Below are 17,841 nucleotides of genomic sequence, written 5' to 3'. Positions count from 1 at the left end.
CCAGATACAGAATTATCAGGGTATTCCGTTCTTGGAGAGGAGCTGTAATTCCAGAATTATCTACATAAATACTCTTTGGAACATAGATAGGCCGAAGGGTAGAGCCCTGTACTGAAAGTGTCTGACTTGTTTGTTTTATATACAAGGCCACTCTCAAGAATTTTTGATCTTTCACGTGGATTGGGACGTGGTAATAAGGATCCTTCACGTCCAGGACACTCATAACATTCTGGAAACAGCATTTTTATGGTTGACTATGAACTCCATCTTAAAGGATCTGTTGACTAAAAACTTGTTCAGTCCTTTCAGATTGACTATGGTCCTGAAGGTGCGATCTTGGTTTTTTTTAATTAGGAATAGGGGAGAATAGAATCCTTTCCATGTCAAAATTACCAGTTTGTGCAGTAGAGTCTAAGAAAACTAACAGACTCCGCATTCATGATCTACATGTTTTTGAGTCTGTGTATTAGAATAATTAATTGAAGGGGCGGGGGTTCAATAGCAGAGTAGCTAAATTAGTTAGGTCAACCTCCTGTGAAGAAACAGGTGTGAATTAGGTGGCCCTTGTTTAAGGGTGAAGCCAGGACATGTTGTACATGCATTTCTCCTTGAAAGCCTAAGAAATATGGGTTGTCAAAGACATTGTCCAGAAGAACAGAGTACTTTGGCTGAATAGAGATGGTAAAACTTACAAAGAAATGCAAACAATGATAAGCTGTTCAGCTAAAATGATCTCCAATGCTTTAAAATGGAAACCAGAGAGATGTGGAAGAAAACTGAAGACTACCATTTGAATGGATGGAAGAATAGCCAGAACGTCAAAGGCTGAGCCAATGGTCAGCTCCAGGATGATCACAGTCTCAAGTTACCCGTGACAGTTAGAAGATGCCTGTGTGAAGCTAATCTCTTAGCAAGAAGTCCCTGCAAAGTCCCATTGTAAAAAAAAACCCAGATAACTTACCGGTAATACTCTTTTATGGAGTCCACGACAGCACCCACTGAGAGAGGGGATCCTTCCCTAGGAACAGGAAACCTACAGAGAGATAAGAGGGGCGGCCCCCCCGCTCCATCAGTTGGATTACAGACAATGAGAGGAACAAGCTTTACTTAATTGCTCCACAAGCCATTTAAAGTACGTACATATTTGCATCTCCAGCTATATACCTATCTGTATATCTTAATCTATATACAAATTTTACCCATCACCATTCAGAGTGAACCATCTGCAACTATAAACTAAGGGAGGGAAATTAGTGGGTGCTGTCGTGGACTCTATAAAATAGTATTACCGGTAAGTAATCCTTTTTTTCTCTTCGCCACGACAGCACCCTCTGAGAGATTTTCAGAGACAATCACCTGGGAGGGACCACAGTGTAAAGAATTGATCTACCAAAGGCTAAGTCCGCATAGGAAGACAAGTCAAGCCTGTAGTGACTGTAGAAGGTAGAAGGTGAGGACCAGGTTGCAGCCTTACATATAAGGTCAATCAGTACATCTGCTCTTTCAGCCCAGGAGGTTGCTACAGCTCATACGGAATGTGCTTTCACGCCCTGCGGCGGGTTTTCCCCTTTTGCCAAGTATGCTAGACCAATTGCGTCTCTGATCCATCGAGATAGCATGCCCTTCGTGATTCCAGATCCCTTCCTGTGGCCCTGAAAGGACACAAAGAGAGCCCTGCTCTGCCTCCAGGGTCTAGTCCTATCTAAATAGGCTAAGACAGCTCTCTTCATGTCTAAGGTGTGAAATTTTTCCTCCTGCGGTGTTGTTGGGTTATCATAAAAAGAGGGAAGATAAATCTTTTGAGATCTATGGAATTTAAGGGTCTGTTTTCAATACTACCCTATCGTGGAATACTGACAGAAAGGGGGTTCTACAGACAATGCCTGGATATTACTCACTCACTCTTCTTGCTGATACTAAGGCCACTAATAAGGGCGTCATTAATGAAATGTATTTTCTTGAGGCTGAGTGTAAAGGTTCAAAATGGTGCAAAATTTTGCGTTTCCGTGCAGGCGCCGCACACCTCAATTCGCCGCATGCGGACACATCAGCATACAACGCATGTTCCTGCATACCCAATGTTAAAGATAGGTACTCAGGGAAATGCAGGATGCAGCCGGCAGTAGGTGGAGCCTGGGCAGAGCTTCACGGGGGAAGCAAGGAGGAAGTATGCTGCCATCCGCAGCGCACAGGAACGTAAGTCTAAAACCAGCCTTAGCCAAATGTCACGAGGCTAATGGCCCAGGAATTAGAAGTTATTGATTTCCATTGCTGGCAGAAGAGTAATAACCTGACACCCACCGGCAGGTAGGAGCTACCGGAACTTATCTCCACTCTTGAAGAGACGTCTGCCAAACAGGGCACCCTTTTGTTTGGCTTCTTTGTTGACCCAGCAGTCTTGGTTCCTATAATCCTTCTTTTTGCTGAATGACTGCTTTCTGAAAGCTCTCCTATAGGATGGAATATATGCATAAGAGAACCCCTTCTCTCTTTCGCCTGCTTTGGTGAGAATTTCATCCAATACTGTGCCAAACAGGTACTCACCCTGGCATGGTATGGCGCAGAGTTTAGATTAGGTCTGTGCATCACCTTTCCAGCCTTTTAACCATAAGGCCCAATGGGCTGCATTGGTTAATCCTGCCGATTAGGCCGCTAGGCGCAGGGAATCGGCCGAGGTGTCTGCCAAGAAAGCTGCTGCGCCTCTGATTAGAGGGATAGAGGAATTTAATTTGTCTCTGGAAAGACAGTTTTTTTATATCCTCCTCTAATTGGTCTAGCCATACCAGCATGGATCTCGTGGTACATGTGGCCGATATTGCTGGTTTGAAGGTTCCAGTGCATGACTCCCAGGACCTTTTAAGGATCGTATCCGCTTTACGATCCAGGGGGTTGGCTAGCATTCCTGAGTCTTCCACTGGTAAGGAAGAACAACGCAAAGTAGAAGCTACGGCTGCATCTTGGGAGCTTTTACCCAAGAAGCCAGATTTTCATCATCAAACGGATATCACCGCTTAGATGTTGAGGGAAGAAAACTTCTCTGCCCATGCTTCTCCCATTCTTTTTTCACTAGTTCTTTTATTGCTGGTATTACCGGGAATGTGCGCCTCTTCCCCTGAGAGAGACCTGCAAACATAATTTCCTGAGGAGTTTTGGGATCTTTAGTATCCGTCGACCCCATAGTCTTCCAAACCGATCTGACAAGGTTATTAATGCTGTCGGTTGGAAAACGAGTATGCTCCTCCTCTTCTGATAATAATGACTCCTGGGAGGAGTCTGAGCCAAGCTCACCACTATCCGAAGATGATCTGGACCGAGGGGAGGTATATTCCCTGCTGGGCCTCTGCTATTTGGTCCTGCCGGAACCCCCCCAGGGCCTGTAGTTCTTCCCTAATCATAAGCCTAATGTCCTCCGTTCTCAATGAGGACTCCTCTTGCAGAGTATGCCCAATGCAGATCTGACACAGCCTCTTGGGATAACTGTCCGGAAGAGGCTGGGAACACAGGGAACATTCTTTATGTTTAGATTTTCCGGCCTTTTTAGCCTGAAGGGGTATATAGAAAGAAGGGGCTATCAACTTAATAGGTGTGATTAGTAACATTCACCCAGTGAAGCTTGTCAACATGGTACCGGTTGCGGAGGCAAAGGCACCAGATGAGGTGTAGAGTGACTTGACTTCTTGCTTGTTCCACTCCTGTCCGTAGAACCGCTCTGTCTGGAGCGTCCACTGCCACTTTTCCTGCTGTCATGCATAGACACCACCACTTCCTCAAGTGGGTGCATAGCGGGGTCATTTTGGGACAACATCGCTGCACACCGGAATGCCTCTGGCCGATGCTTTTATGCAGCTTCCCCCATTAGCGACAGAATCCATTTTTTTTCTTTTCCATTCTTCACCTGGAAGTGATAGCATCACTTCCGGGTCCTACATTCTCGCTCAGTGCGCCTGCGTGGCTTAGCCGCTCTGCACAGGCGCCCAGAGTCTCCTGCCTCCCCGGTACCCCGGAAACTAAGAAGGCACTTCCGGGAAAGAGCGCTCTCTGGGTATCTTGCCGCCCCAACCGGCTGCCACGGCTTAGCCGCTGAGGGTCAGACCGGCCCAGCACAGGATGCGGCTCTCACCTCCGGACCGCTGGATTCTTCTGGAGAAGCAGGGCGGCCGATGCCTACACCCTGCCCGCAGTCCCGGACGAGTATCGGCCCCTCCTGCCGTGAGCCAGGGCGGCCTTTCCCGGACCCTGGCCTCACGGTGTCCTTCCAGCTGAGGGGGGAGCTGAATACAGGAGTCCCCCGACGCTGCCTCTGGAGCCCCTGCTGTTCCCGCAGAGACCGCACAGGCGGCATCACAGCACAGGTATCCTCTTGCGATCTTCTCCATAGGTTCCCTTAGGAACAGGAAACCGACTGAGGGAGCGAGGGGGGCTGACCCTTTTATCTTTCTGTAGGTTTCCTGTTCCTAGGAGCGGATACCCTCTCCCAGTGGGTGCTGTCGTGGCGAAGAGAAAACAGACATTTACTGAAGCGGATACAATTTGCCACTGACTGATGAGAGTAAAATTTTTCTTTTTTGGTCAAGGGGCCGCAGACAGTTCATCAGATGACCCCCCCAAACTCTGCATTCAAGCCACAGTACACTCTGAAGACAGCATATCATTAACTTAAAACTGAAAATAAAGATTACACAATAACAACAAGATGGATTTCATCAACCAAGGTATCATTGTAATCAGTATAACAGCACCAACCCAACAGCATCTGTAGGTTACTCAGCACAATTCTGCTGACAGGTTTCCTTTAAAGGGAACCTGTCACCAGTTTTTCATGTTTGAACTAAGACTAACACTTTAATCCATGCTTATGCTGCATTCCATGAAGGGGTATATAACCCCGACTAACTCGAAAACCTTTTGAAACTCACCTGCGCGCTCTGTAAAGCCTCCTGTCCGATAGACGTCCTTGCTTAGGCGTCTATCCCTTCTCCCGACTTCTGATCGCAGTCTTCCTGCTCCGATTGACATGGGTGACGCAGCTGGCACCTGTGCATTTTTCTCTGCCCTACTGTGGGCAGAGTCTAAAACATAAGTCCACATGCACCCTTATGCTTTAGTCTCTGCCCATAGTAGGGCAGAACAGAGAGAGCAGACGTGACCTGATGATGTCTCTGCGCAGACACAAGATTTCGCCTGGCTATGTGGATGACACAGGAGGAGGCATCATCCATGTCAGTCAGAGCAGAATGTTGGTTATCAGAAGCAGAGAGGAGGGATAGACGCCTAAGCAAGGACACCTCCTCTCAGACCAGACTAACAGGATTTACAAAGAGCGCAGGAGAATTTAAAAAGGTTTTGGGTGGTATACAGGCGGAGTCAGTGGATTATATACCCCTATAACAAGTGAAGCATAGACACAAAATAAGATGCTAGTCTTAGTTCAGAGATGAAAAAACTGGTGACAGGTTCCCTTTAACCCTTATTTACCCCAGTCTCTGAAGGTGAATAGTGGTTTGGTTCCTGACATGTTCCTTTTAATTTCTGCATCTAATATTTTCTATACTCCCTGCTTGATTGTTGTGTAGGAAGCAAAGGAAGGAAAAAAAAACACAATTTGTTGCTGTTGCATACTGTCACTTTATTAACTGTACAATATGCACACAAAAGACACAGTATTTCCTGCTTAGAGTTATTAGATATTGGTTGCAGAATTTTACACCGAGAAGGAAGACAGATTGTCCTTTATATAGGTTGGAAACTGCAGCATGACATTCTGCACAACAGCTGACACATGCCATCCACTATTTAATAAGATATCCAGAAAATCTAATAGTTTATTAAGACACACAGGACGAGGCACAAGACTACAAAAAAACAAAACTATTGCATCATTTTACTGTGACACGGAGTAATATGCATATTCTCACAACTGTGCAAAAATACTGTTTTCTGATCATCATAAATGAAAAAATACCACGTAAAAGAAAATAAATTCACAAAATCATTAAAGTACGAAACAGTCAGAGGCTTCAGAAGTGACGTCCCAAGTATAAAATGGGCTGTGCTACATGACTCACAAAAAAAATAAGAAAAAACGCACGTACAAATACTAGAAGATAAAAAATAAAATCTTATTACATACTCTGCTGTACTGTAAATCAGGTCATATAAAATAATAGAGCAATGACTGTATCCTGAAAGAATTTCATATGAACATGATCAAGTTTGCCTGCTGCCTATGCACAGTGAAAGCAGACAATATTTATAGACAATATTTATCATACAGAAAAAAAAAATCTGGTGATCTGATTGGCTAGGTTTGCACAATTCAAGCAAAAATCAAAACTCCGCTTGTAAAATTTATAAGGAAACATATCAATAAATACTTTGCCTTATCCACTGCACGCAGAAGCTATTAAAGGGGCAGTCTCATCTTAAATGAGAAAAATTGCAAACTGCTTGTAAAATTAAGGAACCTTGCAATTTACCTTTTATAAAAATTCTATCCATTCTCAAGAACATGAGGAATTTTAATTTTATTGTGCATTACTTGTTGTCTAGGTTACCAGCCACCGCAGCATTTCTCTCTTAAAGCTTGTTGTCTCTTCAGAGAGGAAGAGGACTAGAAGTGGTGATCTGGTTTGGCTGATTGAGAGGCGTCTGACCGGGATCCAAGACGTATCGTTGCTCCTTATCATGTCACTTTCCGCAAGGAGAAACGATACTTCTTGGATTTCTTAAAGCTTGTAAGCCCTTCTCGGAATTTGGCTGCATTGCTGGATCTGACCAGATTCGGTGCCACTGCACTCCTCCGATGCTGCAAAGGTAAAACTGCCCCTGCTCACAACATCAAAGAGTACTTCCCCCGAGGAAGCAACAGCAAAACGCGCGTCGGGGCACCTGCGCACAGATTGGGCATCAGTATGGGTAAGATGATTTGGTGTTACAACTTCTAATGCATCTGTGGAAACATTATAGGCCATCATTATTTGGAGCTAATATATTATGGCCATATTTATGTGTTTGGCCAATAGATTTTGCCTGGCATTACATAATTATTATTAACTTTTGCCCTGCTTCTTTGTGGCCTGTGGTGGTACCTCAGTACATGCAGTTATATAGTTGTTCATATGTTATGCACTATGCACTTTATTAATGAACAGCATTTTGTCTTGCATGTCTGGGTTCCCCCATATGTTCACATTGTAGGCCTTCCACTGCTCTCATGGTTACATTGCTGACTGCTTGTTCTTTTAATGTAAATTTACTTCTAGTATGGACTCAATCCTTTATTCTTGGATGTGGTTTGTTTGTATTTTTGGCATTAATAAAGATAGTTTGTAACTTTACAGAATTTGCCTTTGATTAATTAATAACTAAGTACACTCCGCAGTGTATCCACATTATTGTTAGGGCATTTATAACTCTCTGGGGTCTTTATGCATTTTCTATTGCTCACAGATGAGGTAGCAAAACCTGCTGACAGATTCCCTTTAAGCCATACCCTTTTCTAAAGGTACCTTCACACGAAACGACATCGCTAGCGATCCGTGACGTTGCAGCGTCCTCGCTAGCGATATCGTTTCGTTTGACACGCAGCAGCGATCAGGATCCTGCTGTGATGTCGCTGGTCGCTGAATAAAGTCCAGAACTTTATTTGGTCGTCCGATCGCTGTGTATCGTTGTGTTTGAAAGCAAAAGCAACGATACCAGCGATGTTTTACACTGGTAACCAGGGTAAACATCGGGTTACCAAGCGCAGGGCCGCGCTTAGTAACCCGATGTTTACCTTGGTTACCAGCGTAAAAGTAAAAAAAACAAACAGTACATGCTCACCTGCGCGTCCCCCAGCGTCTGCTTCTTGACACTTACTGAGCGCCGGCCCTAAAGTGAAAGTGAAAGCACAGCGGTGACGTCACCGCTGTGCTGTTAGGGCCGGAGCTCAGTCAGTGTCAGGAAGCAGACGCTGGTGGACGCGCAGGTGAGTATGTACTGTTTGTTTTTTTTTACTTTTACGCTGGTAACCAGGGTAAACATCGGGTTACTAAGCGCGGCCCTGCGCTTAGCAACCCGATGTTTACCCTGGTTACCCGGGGACCTCGGCATCGTTGGTCGCTGGAGAGCGGTCTGTGTGACAGCTCTCCAGCGATCAAACAGCGACGCTGCAGCGATCGGCATCGTTGTCGCTATCGCTGCAGCGTCGCTTCGTGTGAAGGTACCTTTGGCCACACTCAAATCTATCAAAGTGAACAATATCTAAAACACAACAAATCAAGTTTTTGGCACATTTCGCTTCTAAATCTTCCCCAAGGAGTGATCACTACAGACAGGATTAGCATTTCTGAGAGCAGCTTAATCCATGAAGATCTTTGGACATCAGAAAGAAGGCTAGGGCTTGGGCTCCGGCAATGTCTGCAAGTCATGGTAAAAGGTTGGCTCAGGTTTCATCTTTTCCTATAGTAGGCAGGTTTGTTTTTGCAATGGCAATAAGTTTCCTGACAACTTTTTCTATAGGGGGGAAATGTGAAAATTTTCCATGTGGCTCTAACCGAACTCAAACACATACGGACAACACACCAAAGACACAATTCTACCTAAAGTCTATACTTGAACCATTATCTTCTTAATATATTTGTATAATAATTTTAGGTAATTATTTGATCGCGCATTAGCTTTTCTACATTTCAGTCCAACCAAGACTAAACCTATGGAAACCGGTTTCCAAATAACTAAGGAAAATGCAAAATAATTCATGAGCTACAGCACAGTGAAGGTGGAACACAATACAAGAAATTCCCCCTCCCCCGTGATATGACCGTATACAATATACTGAGACACATACATTACACACATCTTACTGTACAGACTTATTTGGAATACTAAACAGATAAGCCCTTATACTGAGTATGACTAAGGCTGGATAAGACCATTGCTCTGTCTTCTAAGCGATGCAATCACAGCTAGCCCATGAGACACGTTGTGGTGCTCCGTTGCCTACGTAACGCTAGGTTCACACTTGTGTCAGACACTACGTTAGGTTCCCAAGGTCCATTTGCTGTGCTTTTACGAAAAAGTGATGGACAACCAAGAAGAAACCTGTTTCCATCAACGGACAAACAGGTTTCTTACAGGAATTCTGGACTCCGGTGTGAACCTCGCCTAAAGCAGCTTCATTTTTAGCAATCTATTTACCATCTATTTCTTTAGAAAAATTCTAAACAGTGGTGCAGGAACAAACAAAAACAGAGGAAAGTGTGTTCTATTACGAATATTCTCCTCTAGACTCAGATCCAAACCAGCAAAAAGTCGAAAACTTCAAAAGCAAGTGAACTTTTTCTATTGGATTGGCAGCAGTCGTTCCCATTCTCTGGCTCCTTTTGCTTTAGTAATCAAATTTTTGTAAAAAAAAATTTAGTTAGAGAATAGTGATGAGCGAGTATACTCATTGCTCGGGTTTTCCTCGGGTGACCTCCGAGTATTTGTTAGTGTTCGGAGATTGAGTTTTTATTGCCACAGCTGAATGATTTACAGCTCCTAGCCAGGCTGAGTACATGTGGGGGTTGACTGGTTGCTAGGGAATCCCCACATGTACTCAGGCTGGCTAGTAGCTGTAAATCATTCAGCTGAGGCGATGAAAACTAAGTCTCCGAACACTAACAAATACTCGGAGACCACCCGAGTGTGCTCGGGAAAACCCGAACAATGAGTATACTGGCTCATCACTACTAGAGAACCACCTCGGATTTCATCCATCCCACCAGCCAGGTACTGTAAGAAACTGACTGAAGAATGACAATCTTGCATTCCTCTACTTATGTTCCTAACCCCCGGCCAGTGATCCTTAGGCATGGAAACTATTGGGACAGTCCACGTAATGGCCGCTTCCACTGTGCAGAGGCTAGGGAGAAATTGTGAAAGAATAGTAATGACACTTACTCATTCAGTAAGAATTCCCTCCATCCTCCTCCATTTTACACAATTAATTTGCTATGAAATCCCTTCAGTGCTCGATGACATGCAGCCATTAACATCGTGTAGTACTACAGACTAGACTGGCACTGAAATGTGAAAGTAAATTGAAACTCTAGAGACTGAAGCAAAGAAGGACCAGACATGAATTCACCAACTCCCTTCTTCATTTCAAGTCGCCATCGCCATCTCCTTGGATTGATTTCTTGATGCGGAGTAACATGGTCGTCAGCCATTGATCCAGACGAGATATTGAGTCAAACTCCTTCACCTGTAAAGTGGAGGAAAAAAAATTAAATCACATCTTATGCGTCGTTATCCACAAAGTTATATTAAAAGAGGATCTGTAATCAGTAGAGATGAGCAGATCGGGCAAAATTTCCTGGGAAATTCGTTTCGCAAGTTAATTCTCTAAGAATAATTAAATGGCCCTTTTTAGGCTATGGGCTTTTTTCCGACCACAGAGCATAATAAACATAATATGTAAAAAAAATGTACAGTGTACACAGAAAGCTGACAATCAGTGGTGGCGGTGGGGTTACACAGCTCATCATTCAGAGCATTTCTAGATATGTAGCAGAAGAAACAGTGATTGATTCAAAACTGCTGCACACAGTATATCAAGTGATATATCGTTGAATCAGGGTCTCTGTCCCTACATTATGCTGCTCCGACACAGGGTAGAAAAATCTGCTGACAGATTCCCTACGAAGGCTATTAAAAACCTTCAAAAACGTTTTCTTTTTTTTTTTAATTCTGTCAAATCATACACACCTATTCTGCAGCTCCCACGCACAGTTTCTGCAGCTCCCACGCACAACGTTTCTGCAGCTCCCACGCACACCGTTTCTGCAGCTCCCACACACAGTTTCTGCAGCTCCCACGCACACCATTTCTGCAGCTCCCACGCACACCGTTTCTGCAGCTCCCACGCACGTTTTTTTCCGCTCCCACGCACACCGTTTCTGCAGCTCCCACGCACACCGCTTCTGCAGCTCCCACGCACACCGCTTCTGCAGCTCCCACGCACACCGCTTCTGCAGCTCCCACGCACACCGCTTCTGCAGCTCCCACGCACACCGCTTCTGCAGCTCCCACGCACACCGCTTCTGCAGCTCCCACGCACACCGCTTCTGCAGCTCCCACGCACACCGCTTCTGCAGCTCCTATGCACACCCTTTCTGCAGCTCCCACGCACACCATTTCATGGTACCAGACAACAAACTCTGAAGTCTGATCTTGCTGTCAAAGTCCTCTATAATTAGGCTAGTTCTAGGTAACCTACCAAATGCATTTTAACACAGAGTAAGGGGCAAATAAAAAAAAAAATAGGAGACAGCAAAACTGCAGGACTACACTACTATCTATGCATTTATGTATTAATGCTGCTTTGCAGTGAGGAAAAACAAACCGCTTCACCAACACCAGGTCAGAACAGGGACTCACAAGGCAATACGGAGATTTTTGTGTACTCACCGTAAAATCCTTTTCTCCGAGCCAATCATTGGGGGACACAGGACCATGGGTGTTATGCTGCTGCCACTAGGAGGACACTAAGTAAACACAGAAAGAATAGCTCCTCCTCTGCAGTATACACCCTCCTGCTGGCTCTCAGTGAACCAGTTCGGTAACAAAGCAGTAGGAGCTTAATATTTAACAAGGATGAACTATGTCAAAAACCAAGTTAACTCAACAAAAACCAAAACCAATAGGCTAACAGGGTGGGTGCTGTGTCCCCCAATGATTGGCTCGGAGAAAAGGATTTTACGGTGAGTACACAAAAATCTCCTTTTCTCCTACGCCTCATTGGGGGGACACAGGACCATGGGACATCCTAAAGCAGTCCCTGGGTGGGAAACAATTAACTGCAATTGCTACTTGCACCCACAAGTTACAGATGCGGCACAGCCGCCTGCAAAATTCGTCTGCCGACGGTCGCATCTGCCGAGGCCTGAGAGTGAATATGGTAATGTTTTGTAAAGGTATGCAGGCTGGACCAAGTCGCAGCCTTACAAACTTGTGCTGCCGAAGCTTGGTGCCGGATGGCCCAAGACGCACCCACTGACCCGAGTGGAGTGAGCCTTAATCCCTGCTGGGACAGGAAGACCTCTGACTCGGTAGGACTCCTAAATAGCCGAACGGATCCATTTGGCTATTGTCGCCTTGGAAGCGGGAAACCCTTTCCTCGGTCCTTCCGGGAGCACGAATAGGGCATCTGACTTGCGGAAAGACGCTGTCCGCGAGATGTATCTCCTAAGAGCTCTCACTAAATCCAGTGTGTGAAGAGCCTTCTCGATGCGATGGACTGGTGCCGGACAGAGTGACGGTAAGAAAATCTTCTCATTGAGATGAAAAGAGGATACATCTTTCGGTAGAAAAGACGGGGATGTCCTCAAAACCACCTTATCTTGATGAAAATTCAGGAATGGAACTTGAGAGGACAGAGCCGCCAGCTCATCTGATAGAGGTGACCGCAACTAGAAAAGCAACTTTCCATGAAAGAAGAGACATGGAAACCTCCTGTAGAGGTTCGAATGGAGCCTGTTGCAAAACTCCGAGGACCAGAATAAAGGGAACCTGTCACACACACCCCCGCCAGGCGTTTTTAACTGAAAGAGCCACCTTGTGAAGCAGTAATGCTGCATTCTGACAAGGTGGCTCTTTTTGTTCTGTGTGCTGTAACTGCCGAAATAATCAGTTTTGTTATTTGTCCTAAATACCTTGTCTTCAGTCAAGGAGGCAGGCCTTTCCCCCCCGCTTTAGACGCCACACAGCCGTCACTCACATCTTCTTGGTGCCGGGCGCCGCCTCCTCCCCGCTGTTTTGAAATGATTCGGCGCCTGCGCTGTTTTCTCCTGCCTTGGGCAGGCGCAGTGAGCGCTGGCCGTCTGTCTTCTGTGCGTACGTACGCCCTGCCTGTGAATCCAAGCCCCGTAGTATGAATAAATCATAAGACACTGCGGAGCTGGGATTCATAGGCAGGGCGTACGTACGCACAGAGGACAGACGGCCAGCGCTCACTGCGCCTGCCCAAGGCAGGAGAAAAGAGCGTAGGCGCCGGATCATTTCAAAACAGCAGTGAGGAGGCGGCGCCCGGTGCCAAGAAGATGTGAGTGACGGCTGTGTGGAGTCTAAAGCAGGGGGGAAAGGCCTGCCTCCTTGACTGAAGACAAGGTATTTAGGACAAATAACAAAACTGATTATTTCGGCACTTACAGCACACAGAACTAAAAGAGCCACCTTGTCAGAATGCAGCATTACTGCTGCACAAGGTGGCTCTTTTAGTTAAAAACGCCTGTGGGGGGTGACAGGTTCCCTTTAAGATCCCATGGTTCCAACGGCATCCTATAGGGGGGTGCCCGATGGGAGACTCCCTGAATAAACGCTTGACCTGTAATCTGTTGGCAATCCTGCGTTGGAAGAGAACAGACAGGGCTGAGATCAGCCCCTTGAGAGAACGAAGGGCGAGACCCAAGTCCAAACCCGTTTGTAAGAATTCGAGAATGGAAGGGATGGAAAAATATAGAGGAGAATGTCCTCGGTCGCTACACCATGAAAAGAAAGTCTTCCAAGTGCGATGATAGATATGCATAGACGTAGGCTTTCTAGCATTGATCATGGTAGCTATGACTTCTGGAGAGAAACCTGCCTGGGTTAGGACCCAGGACTCAACGGCCATGCGGTCAAACACAGGGCCTCTGAGTTCTGGTGGTAAAAGGGGCCTTGAGATAGCAGATCTGCGCGATTCGGTAATCGCCAGGGAAAGTCGGCAACTAGTTGAACTAGTTCCGCGTACCACGCGAAGCGTGGCCAATCTGGCGCAATCAGGATTACCGGTACCCTCTCCACTCTGATTTTCTTGATGACTCTCGGTAGGAGAGGAAGCGGGGGAAATATGTACGGAAGCCGAAAATGATGCCACGGGAGTACAAGAGCGTCTGCCCCGATGGCTGCCGGATCGTGGGACCGAGCCATGAAGTCGGGAACCTTGGAATTCAGCCGTGAGGCCATCAGATCCACGTCCGGGGTTCCCCAACGACAGCAGATCTGGTGGAAGATCTCCGGATGGAGAGACCACTCCCCGGAGTCGAGGCATTGCTGACTGAGGAAGTCTGCCTCCCAATTGTCCACTCCCGGGAAGTGAACCGCAGAGATCATTGAGCGGTTTTCCTCGGCCCATCGGAGGATGTGGCCTACCTCTGTCATGGCCGCCCTGCTGCGGGTTCCCCATTGGCGGTTGATATATGCCACTGCAGTGGCGTTGTCGGACTGAATCCTGATTGGGCGACCTGCTAGGAAGTGATGGAACTGGAGAAGTGCCAGACTGATCGCCCGGATTTCCAAGATGTTGATTGGAAGGCGTGATTCCTGGGGGGACCAGCGGCCCTGAGCAGTGTGATGAAGGAACACCGCTCCCCAGCCTAGAAGACTGGCGTCTGTCGTCACAACCAGCCAGTGTACTGGAAGAAAAGACTTCCCTTGATTCAGGGAGGATTTCAATGTCCACCACCTGAGAGACTGTCTGACTCGCTGGGGAAGGAGGAACCGACGGTCTAGGGAGAACGGGTTCCTGTCCCAAACAGCCAGGAGGGCATGCTGTAGAGGACGGAGGTGTAGTTGGGCAAATGGAACCGCCTCCATAGCTGCTAACATCCTGCCGAGGACTCTCATACTGAAGCGCAGAGAGTGAGAGCGAGGCTGAGAGAGCTTCTGAGCTTCTCGCTATAAGACTGAGCTCTTTTTCCGGGGGAAGAAGAACCAACCCCCGGGACGAGTCGAGTATCATTCCTAGAAAGGAAATTCGCTGAGCCGGTACTGGGGAAGATTTTCTGAAGTTTATCTTCCAACCCAGGCGAGAAAGGGTATCTATTGTGATGGCCACGGCTTCCTTGCAGGAGAGGAAAGAGGGGCCTTTGATGAGGATATCGTCTAAATATGGGAGTGCCACCACTCCTCGGGTGTGGAGTATGGCCACGGCAGCCGCCATGACCTTGGTGAATACCCTGGGAGCGGTGGCGAGACCGAAGGGCAGAGCAACGAATTGGAAGTGATCTTCCTGAACTGCGAAGCGAAGAAACCTTTGGTGAGAAGGTAAAATAGGAATGTGGAGGTATGCGTCCTGGATGTCTATAGACGCCAGGAACTCGCCTTTTTCCATGGAGGCGATGACAGAACAAAGCGATTCCATCTGGAACCGTCGTACCCTGACGAACCTGTTCAGCAGTTTTAGGTCCAGTATGGGCCGTACTGTACCGTCCTTCTTTGGAACAATGAAGAGGTTTGAATAAAAACCTTGAAACCTTTCGCTTTGAGGGACCAGAATAATAACTCCGTCTTTTCTCAGAGAGCTTATAGCTTTGAAGAACTCTGATGCTTTTGCCCTGGGAGGAGAAGACAGGAAAAACTGGTTTGGAGGATGAGATAAGAGATCTATCTTGTATTGGGAGGACGCTAGATCGCGGACCCACTCGTCGTGAACAACCGAGAGCCACGCGGCACTGAAGGAAAGCAGGCGGCCGCCTACTTTGAGGGTGTCTCCCGGATACCGCAGGGAGTCATTGTGTGGAAGGTCTGCCCGTTCTGGCGCCTCTGGATCCCGGCTGCCTTGGCCTGCCTCTCCATGAAGGGGAGGGCTTAAAACAGGCCTGTGGACCTCTGTCTCCACGTTGTGCCCGGCCGGAACCGGGAGATGTGGAAGTAGAGGACCAGTTTGAGTTGTAACGAAAAAAAAAAAAAATCAGGAACGAGCCTGTGGTTGCAGGTTTCGAAAGGGCCGAGAGGGTCTCTGTTGTGGAAGAAATTTACTCTTCCCTCCAGTGGCGTCAGAAATTAACTGGTCGAGCTTTTCGCCAAAAAGGCGACCGCTCTGATATGGGAGAGAAGTCAATGACTTTTTGGAAGTAGAATCCGAACGCCAGTCCCTGAGCCATAAGGACCTCCGGATGGTGATGGCATTTGCTGCTGCTTGAGAAGCGCAGTCAGCGGCATCCAGGGACGCGGTCACTACAAAATCTCCCGCTCTGGCTATCTGAGTAGCGAGGTCTGGTATCTTGGGGGAAAATTGGTATCCAGTACTGCTGAAGACAAGACCTCAGCCAAGTGGGTCATAGCCTTAGCCACCCACGTAGCGGCAAAAGATGGAAAAAGTGCGACCGCTGAGGCTTCAAAGGCTGAACGCGCCATATTGTCAATCTGACGATCGGTTGGATTTTTAATAGAGGCGACCTCCGAGGAGGATAAAACAGATTTCGTAGCCAGGCGCGATACCGGAGGATCTACTGGGGGAGATTGTGACCAATCTTTTCTTAGATCCTGGGCAAAGGGATATTTGGACTCCATGGGCTTCTGCTCTGTGAATCGTTTATCTGGACGGATCCTGTGAGATTCAACAATTTGCTTAAACTCGGGATGAGTGGCGAACACTCTGTGAGCTCGTTTGGTCCTCTTAAAGGACACGGCATGATCCGTTTTAGATAAGGGTTCCTCCTCAAGTCTCAAAGCCTTATTCACTGACTCAATTAGAGAGTCGAGAGTCTCCTGATTGTGATGAAATTCTTGATCTCGGGACGTAGCAGAATCGTCCTCAGAAACAGGTTCTCTACTAGCCCCAATGGAAGGGGAGCGAGAAATGGAGCTCTCAGAACCCAAAAACCGTTGATGGTCTGGGGATATGGCATGAGTCCTTTTCCTGGAAGAGTGAGAACTCCTTAGCAAGGTACGACCCCTGGAGTACGAGGGGTTCTGACCATCGGAAGCGTCATCCGTATTAGTGCCCTGGTTAGAGGAAGGGTCTCGGAACGAGTCAAACGCTTTTGCCAGGGATGCCATAGACCGGGTAAGGGGACCTCACTCAGGGGGACTAGGCTCACTGGGTTCAGTATCAGCAACAGGTGGTTCCTGAGCCATCACCGGTTCACAAGCTGTGCACAATGCAGTATTGTGACCCCGGGGTAATGATACCTTACAAGAGGTACATGCAGTGAAAAAATACAGTGTGGGTTTTCCCAGACTTTTTGTGAGGCTTTGGTTGAGACATAGTAAAGCCTGGAGGAAAGCGCTTACTAGCAGGGGAAGGGTTAAGCTATGTGTCTGCAGCTTACCCAGGTCCTGTGTCTGAGTCCCCAGGGCAGGTCCGCAGTGTAGGCAGAGAAAAACGCTAGTCCTGAGGGCTGTGATAGGAAACGCTGGAGCAGTGCTGCAGCATCAGGGCTGTGGGTGTCCCAAGATGGCCGCCGAGACCAGGAAGTGGGAGCTCGTCACAGGGAACGAGAACCGCAAAGAAAAGTGGGCGGGGCTAACTGCAGGTGGGCGTGGCCTAAACTACGGCCTGTATTGAGGGAATTTTTTTTTTTCTTCTTTCTTCTGCGGTTGCAGCCTGCAGTGCCGCGATCACTATTAGCGCCATCATTAGCTGCACTCCTTCATGGGGTTGCCGCACTACGGACCACCCACGGACACAGGCATAAGCTGCGGACCTCACATACCCCGGGGACCAGGACCCCGTAGCGCCTCGGCCCCCGCAGTGTACTCACGGTAGATGCGGTGGGCCGGTGTTCAATCCACCTTCGCCATAGTCAGGGAGGGGGTGGAGAGGTTCTGCCACCATGCGTCATCCGCTAGATCAGTAGTGATACAGTGGGGGGCTGCACGGATGCCATACATATATGTCCGGCTATGCACCTGGCTCCAGGAGAGGTAGATGGAGGGCTACTCCACGTGGTCGCCTGCTATGGAGGGGGGAGATCGGAACGCGAAGGAACCGTCGCCCGTAAGGTGAGCTCAGGGCTGGCATCCAACGTTGCAGGAAAGGATACGGGAGGAACGCTCCACGTACTTGCCTGTTGATGGTTCGGGGGAGATCGGAACCTAGAAAGGATCCGTCGT

At 47.6% G+C, this 17,841-nt stretch overlaps 1 protein-coding gene across 1 annotated transcript in view; it reads right to left on the bottom strand.

Moving 5' to 3' along the window:
• Nucleotides 1-5,868: 5,868 nt before the first annotated feature.
• The window catches only part of LOC143804506 (beta-soluble NSF attachment protein), a 49,050-nt gene continuing 37,077 nt past the window's right edge, over nt 5,869-17,841 (bottom strand). The window contains exon 11 of the mRNA XM_077282655.1: nt 5,869-10,228. Within this exon, the coding sequence (XP_077138770.1) occupies nt 10,124-10,228 (105 nt within the window). The 3' untranslated portion in view covers nt 5,869-10,123. The remainder of the gene's footprint in view (nt 10,229-17,841) is intronic.

Source organism: Ranitomeya variabilis, chromosome 2 (assembly GCF_051348905.1).
Source record: "Ranitomeya variabilis isolate aRanVar5 chromosome 2, aRanVar5.hap1, whole genome shotgun sequence".
Classification (NCBI taxonomy): Eukaryota; Metazoa; Chordata; class Amphibia; order Anura; family Dendrobatidae; genus Ranitomeya; species Ranitomeya variabilis.
The sequence above is the reverse complement of the archived record's forward strand: the minus strand, read 5'-3'. Positions and strand labels throughout refer to the sequence as shown.